Source organism: Austrofundulus limnaeus, unplaced genomic scaffold (genome assembly GCF_001266775.1).
Source record: "Austrofundulus limnaeus strain Quisiro unplaced genomic scaffold, Austrofundulus_limnaeus-1.0 Scaffold10, whole genome shotgun sequence".
In the NCBI taxonomy this organism is placed as follows: Eukaryota; Metazoa; Chordata; class Actinopteri; order Cyprinodontiformes; family Rivulidae; genus Austrofundulus; species Austrofundulus limnaeus.
The window spans coordinates 2,750,169-2,757,046 of record NW_013952412.1 but is presented as its reverse complement, the minus strand read 5'-3'; the positions used below and the strand labels follow the sequence as shown (position 1 = coordinate 2,757,046).

The following is a 6,878-nucleotide window of genomic DNA, read 5'->3' as shown; positions in this document are numbered from 1 at the left end:
TGAATCAGCTGTGTTGAAGCAGGGACAAATAAAACTTTCAGATTGGCCCTTGAGGACTTGTATATAGCATGTTATACACAGTCAAAAATTGTTGAAGTTTGTTACATCTGGCCCTTTGAGGRCCACCATAATGCTCAGTGAAAATCAGTTTGACATCCCTGACTTATGAGATGAACCATGATGGCCTTCAAAATAAAAGTTCTTGCATAACCAGGAGGTGCTGGAACATGAGTGTGTTCATGATGAGCCACACGATGTGTTTGCAGAGTTTGCCCCTCAGTTTATACATGAGTATTTTCATGCCCTCAAACATCAGACTCATCTCACCCCACCAGCCCCCACGTTTGATCTTCATCAGCTGAGCGCAGCAGGGTGTGTCGAACTTCACAGAGTAAAAACTACTACAAGGCATGACTTCAAACAAAACAACATGCAAACAAAAATGAAAGCAAGGCAACATAACAAAAAAAAGTTAATGGTCCACTGGTCTTAGATCCCTTWTACTGACATTTCAGACATCTCCATGCCTGAAAATTTCGAAACAGAAACTTTTCCAAATGGTGTGTGCACCTTATCTTTGTTACATTCTGCTGGCTTTCATTGCATGGCGGTGGAAACAKAAACACGGAACAACAACACATAGTATCTTATTCCAAAATGTTCTTTATTTCTCAGGGTGTTACAGATCTGTGTAAACACAGGCTCCTCTGGGTGACGTCAACACGAGGGGGTTGCAGCAGCGGCGGGTAATCTGTTCCTGTGTTTTTACACTCCTGGATAATAAAAACACATGKATGTTTCAGCTGGTGTCCTATCTGAGCATGCTCAGGTGTGCATTTAAAAGCTAACAACCCCAGTTAAACAAGCAAACGATCGGCTGAATCCATCGGTTTGCTTTGCTTTCTGAGAAATTAGTGGAACAAAACAAAGACATGTTTACAGAAATAAGTCAAGGCTAGTGTCGTAGGACACCAATTTATTAATCATCATCGTGTCATATTGTAGCCTTAGACTTATTTAAATTTGTGTAAACTTACTTGGATTTAGGACACCTATTTATTAACGACATCACTAAAGGAGGCTTGATCAAACATCAGATCATCATAAATCTCATACTCCAATAGAGTATCGCTGAATATTAATGTTTTACTTTTAATCAACCAAACATTCATCTGAGCGCCATTTTTTCTGTCTTCACTTTCAGACACGGTCTGTTGAACATCACAAAACCACACACCTGTCATCCAAGTTCACCTCTGCTGAAAATCAACCACCTGAGGAGATTCAACTCTGTAACACTTATAGTAACACAGTTTTAAAGGCTGTCTATGTTTTAACACAAAATAACCTTTGAATATAATACGACCAGAGTGCTGCAGATAAATTTGCACAGGATTTAAAGGATGAAACACAGGTCTGTTTTTGCAACCAAAGCAGTGAGTGAGCGGTTAAGAAAAGCAGCTTTCATGCAAATCATTGTTAATAATTTAAGGTACTATATTTAGAATAAAAACATGTATACATTTTTCCTAACAAGAAACCAACTCTTGTCAAATTGCAAATGTACTGTAAGCAGAAAACTGACACAGGAAATGCCAGCTGTCATAAAACTGTGCACGACCTTTAGCCCGCTTAACTCCACAATGAACCAAGACGACACACAAACACCAGGACAAACAACCGATTGTGTCTTTTTTTTCCCTGGAAGACACGAAGCTTTTGCTACGAGGAGCGAGACGTCGACACAGTGAACACATTCAGTTACAGCAACAACATCGTCAACAGTTACAGCAACAACATCGTCAACAAGGAGGAAGCTGCAGAAAGCTCCAGTCTTCAGTCCAGGACTTAAAACACAAGTTTTAGATGAAGGTCGGTTTCACAAACACAGCATCCTTGAGACCGCGACATTACCGTTTCAACTTTTATTTGTCCAATTTAAAGAAATAAAATTAGTAGAATTGTGACATTAAAATAAACATCAGGTAACCTGGTGCTAGTCAATTACATTGAAAAAAATAAAACAAAATATGTACCAAATTAAATATCTTAACCTTTAGATCAGATGCCTCCAAAACAGTTGGCAGTATTTACTTGAATTACTGGCAATAAAACCAAAAAAATAATAGTGTGATGATCCAGAATTCTTGTTTTTTTTTTTATTGAAACCCAGGTTATGTAAAAATTGAACAAGACCACCTTTCTGTTTATACATGAGCAATAAAATGTGTTTGTGTTCATTGATTAAAAAATAAAAAAACGACAAGCTGCAGCTAATTTGATCCTTTCCTTTTGTTTCAGAGGTTCTCACACAAAGATCTGTTTACATGTAGACAGGAAGAATAATATAATAAATATTAGTGAATTTTACTTCTGATTTAGTAACTAAATGTTCAGCTGAGGGTTTTCTGACACACATTTGTGTTTTGCTTTATTTTATTTTCCTTTTTTTAGCACTGAACTTAAATTTAAGTCAATAATTATTTATGTGAATCTGCTTTGATAAAAAAATATTATCTACATTTTTACTAAAAAAAAACAGCTGAGTTTTTGTCTCATTAAAACAAGTGCTCATATTTGAGGCTGTTTAAGTGTTTAAAACGATAAATCAAACTCACATTAAACAGTATAAACATATAAAAATAGGTTTTTGCCTGTTTTGCACCTTGCTGCTGATCTATACTATCAGTTGCCCCGATGATCGTTTTGAATTCAAACCATCAGTTTTTGACTGATTTGTTAATTTTCTCTTTAAAGACGACATCAGAGATGCTTACATTGAGCAACACTGTGATCCTAAATTGATTAATGTTCTTCAGACTTGAGTAAAGTCAAGTGCAACCCAGAGATCTCCCACCACAAGAAGCTTTATGGTTAACCAGCCCACACTGGTACCATTTCATTTCCATTTGAGGATGATAAATCACTGCAGCCACCAATACAAACTCAAAAAAAGGTATTTTTATAAAATAATACCTGACTGTTTAGAAATCTCTGAGYCAGATTTTAAATTTGGTTCTGTTACCTTCGTGGAGCCAAAGGTTGCAGAAAAGTCAGGCTAAACTCTTAAGTTCGACTTTTATCATACATTGTTCTGCTAAAGTTAAACAAGCACAATCCAGGTCTGACACTAATTAATGGGTGGCGAAACAGGAAGCTGTGTCTGTGGTCAGGCTAAAACGAGTTGGTAAGTTGTTTTTCAAAAAGAATAACAATGGCCTGAGTTCTGTGGGGAGAAAAATGATCTCCCAGCTGCACTTGTTCTGGCTTTAAATATGTCTGGTGATCATGTCTGGGTCGTAAAATCCTAAATGACAAAGTCTGGTCAGAGGGCAGCTCTCTTTCATTCTGCAGAAACCAGTCTAAAGTTAGACACAATTTAGAAAAATGACAGCATGTGGCTGAATTTAGGTCCCTGATAGTAATAATTACATTTCTATGAGATTCCAGTTTTTCTTAAGGCAACACAACAAGGCGGGTTGAATTCACGATAGACTTTTACAGGGGATTTTACCAAGACTCCAGGAGAAAAACAGTGAATTAAGTGTTTTTTTAAAAAACTGAATCAGTCAAATCCTTAATATGATCACATCTTTGGCTCGCCCCATAATAATAGTAGTGTTCATGTAAGCTTAATTCTACAGACGCAGGAGCACCGTGCAAAGGGCTCAGATCAGAGGCTCAGTAGTAAATCTCATCTGCAATTAAAAAAATAGTAATTTGCAGAAATCTTAGTTCTCTTCCATATTTAAGGCAAAGTCATGCATTAGGTTCTTTTGTACAAAAAAAAAGCTTTTGAGTCCAAATTAAGCCAAAACCAGTTCATAGGTTTGAACTGAGCGATCCAACTCAGATTCCTTCCCTGACTGGAAGCGGGAAGCGAACCCGTCACAGGTCTGCTTCAGGCCACACAGCAGTACCTTTTCCACCAAGACTTGGACAGGCTCTTCATCTTGTCTGGTTTTTGCCTTCGCTTTTTCCTGCRTTTCTGTTTCCCTCTCGAGTCTTTACGGGAGCCGTGGTTCTGTATGCCGGCCAGTATGGCCGCGTCAAACACTTCCTTCAGATTCTTTTGGGTCAGRGAGGAGCATTCCATGTAGGCCACAGCTCCAATCTCCATCGCACAGTCCCGGGCGTCTGCCGGGTCTATGGGCCGCTCTCGGTATTTGGCCAGGTCAATCAGGACCTGAAGAAAAACAGAATCAGTCACTGCTCATGTCACTAGGAGGAACAAATATGTGACCCGTCATCGAACCGAGGATTAAATTTCAAATCTTTTTGTGGAGAAAAAGGCAGCTATAGTGCATTAGTTAAAACGTTTTGCACTGTTTTGTCAAAATATAATGAATACACACCTTATCTACGGGTTGTTTTGAGTTTTACTGTATTAAACTGCTAACTGTGGTTTTTAATGTAGCTCAGCAGGATGAAATATGACACTGTGTGGGACAAAGACGAATAGCCACTGTTAAAATACCAGCAGGAGCTGTGAACAGTGGTGTAAATGGGAACTTTAAATTTCCCAGGTTTACTTTAAAATAAAATGAAACTGTGACTTTTCAAGTAAAAAAATGATACGTCACTGGAGAAAACAACAGTGTACAATCTTTATATATTTAACACCAACGTCCCTTCAGGTGCTTTTGGTTTATAAACTACCTTATTGTTACCATGTTCAGGTTTAAAGGAGAGGTTTGTCTGTTCTAAGTGGCAAAAGTGGATTAATTATCTCGTTTAGAGTTTAATATGTTTGCAAGACGTTAACAGAACATGAAACAAACAACGTGAGGCCTACGTGCACCTTGACATCCTCTCGGAGGTCGCACTGCGTCCCGACGAGGACGAGGGGTGCGCACGGGGCGTGCTTCCGAATCTCGGGGACCCACTTCTCCGGCACATTCTGGAAGGAGGCGGGACTGACGACGCTGAAGCACAACATGAACACGTCTGCGCTGGTGTAGCACAGAGGACGCAGCTTGTCAAACTCATCCTGAAAGACACGCAGAGGGAGAGTCGCCCTGAGCGTTACTGCCACGGAGGAAACTCATTCAGGGAAAAAAAAAGTGATTTAGAGGACATTTAGAAAAGAAAAAAAGATGTGAAACATTCACATTTGTTCTGGATGTCTCAGGAGACAAAGAGAAACGATGCGTATTACAAGAAGAAGCAGCTGAACAAAATCTGAATTAGTCCCACCTGTAGAGCAAAAAAGGCAACTTTCAAAACCCTTTTYTACATGTATACATAGCACAAAAAGTAACRAAATTTGTGTTTTGTAGAGTATTTGTTGTAACAATGCTTCTTGGCAACAAATGTTTTGGCGGGCCTTTAGCACCTGGAGGTACCAGAAGCTTAAAACATGAGCAAATAACAGCAAAATAAGCTGTTTGACAGAGAATATTTGGTAAAAATTTTCATGTGCGCAACCCCTCAGCTCTACTGCTCATCCCACAAATGCATGTTCCTTACAAATGCGATACCACGAATTTAATAGGCTTTCTATCGATATAAGATTTATTGCCAAGAAGCTTTGCTACAGTCAAGAAATCGTCCAACAAACACAAATTTCCTTACTTTTTGCGCTAAGTTTAGAAGAAAACATGAAATATTTAATCTAGAATAAATGATTAACTAGAAAGTTTGGTCTGGTTTCACCCCAACGCTCCTTCCTCCTCTCTGTGATTCCCGCCCGCTTGTTTTCCTCAATGATGAGTTTGTGTCTGTTTCTCTAGTCGAAACTGTGCACCGGGCATACCTAACATATCTTTATTTGTTTCATCAGAGCTACGGCTTCATCTGACCAGTGGTGGCTTGTCCCTCATGATATGGATCTACTATCTTTTTTTTTCCAGGCAGCAATCTGCTCCAGCAGCTGTGGACATACCATCATTACATCACTTCCTGCTTACAAAGGAATTCATCTTTCCAAGGCAAAACCTATCAGAGACATAAGTTTCCCAGACAATAACCCACTTACACAAAATCTATTTTAGGGTCTAGTTTCATATAAAAAAAACTGCTCCTATTATTCAGGAAGTTAGGGGTTTTTTTAAGCTGTGAGCTCAGTAAATAAATGCAGAAACAGTATATTTGCCTTCYTTTCACTATCATTCAGACTTCAAATGTTTTAAATCAATATAATGTGTTGTATATTTGAAGATTCATTTGTTTTAAACCATTTCAAGGGATATTCCAGTGGGCTAGTGGGAATGGGGAAAACCAGGCAACTCTTTTGATTTCACCCTGAAACCTTTGATGTGTCATACTGTGGGTCTTTATACAATGCAATCAAGTCTGAAAAGGCAAAAGAAAAAGTACAGAAAATGCACACATGAATGCATCAAATGCATGGAAGGAAATAAGCACTTATATTATTTGAAAAGCATTTGGAAATACTTCTGGGTTTTTTTTTTTCTGCCTTTGCGTTGAGATCACTGACCTGTCCAGCTGTGTCACAGAGCTGYAGTTTGACTGGCTGCCCATCCACTGATACCACAGCTACAAATAAACATAAAACAGACCATAATAATGTCAGCAGCTCACATGGCAAATGTTTACATTTTAAAATTCACAGAAGTTCAAAATACATAATGTCACAGAGACCAAAAAGTCTAAAACATGGTGACTTATTTTAAACTACTTTCCCATTATGACGGATGATTTAGAACTAGTACATTTAGATAAAGTTATAATTCAAATTATCCCCATACCTGCTAAGATTTAGTGATTGTGTTTGGAATTAGCTGTTTCTAAAAGCTAATAATCAATTAAATGCAATGAAGAGGGACACATATATCATTTAAAATTGTTTATTAATTAACATTTTCATTCACGGATGAACTTTAAAGATGTATCTAATCTAACACTGGTCCAACTAA

The 6,878-nt window shown here is 38.1% G+C and overlaps 1 protein-coding gene across 1 annotated transcript; it reads right to left on the bottom strand.

Moving 5' to 3' along the window:
- Positions 1-643: 643 nt before the first annotated feature.
- rhoua (ras homolog family member Ua) lies at positions 644-6,498 on the bottom strand (the record flags this gene model as incomplete). The annotated part of the gene is given in 3 exon segments (XM_014001831.1): positions 644-4,186; positions 4,802-4,990; positions 6,440-6,498. Coding segments are annotated over 2 exon segments (423 nt in total). The 3' UTR covers positions 644-3,901.
- Positions 6,499-6,878: the final 380 nt, after the last annotated feature.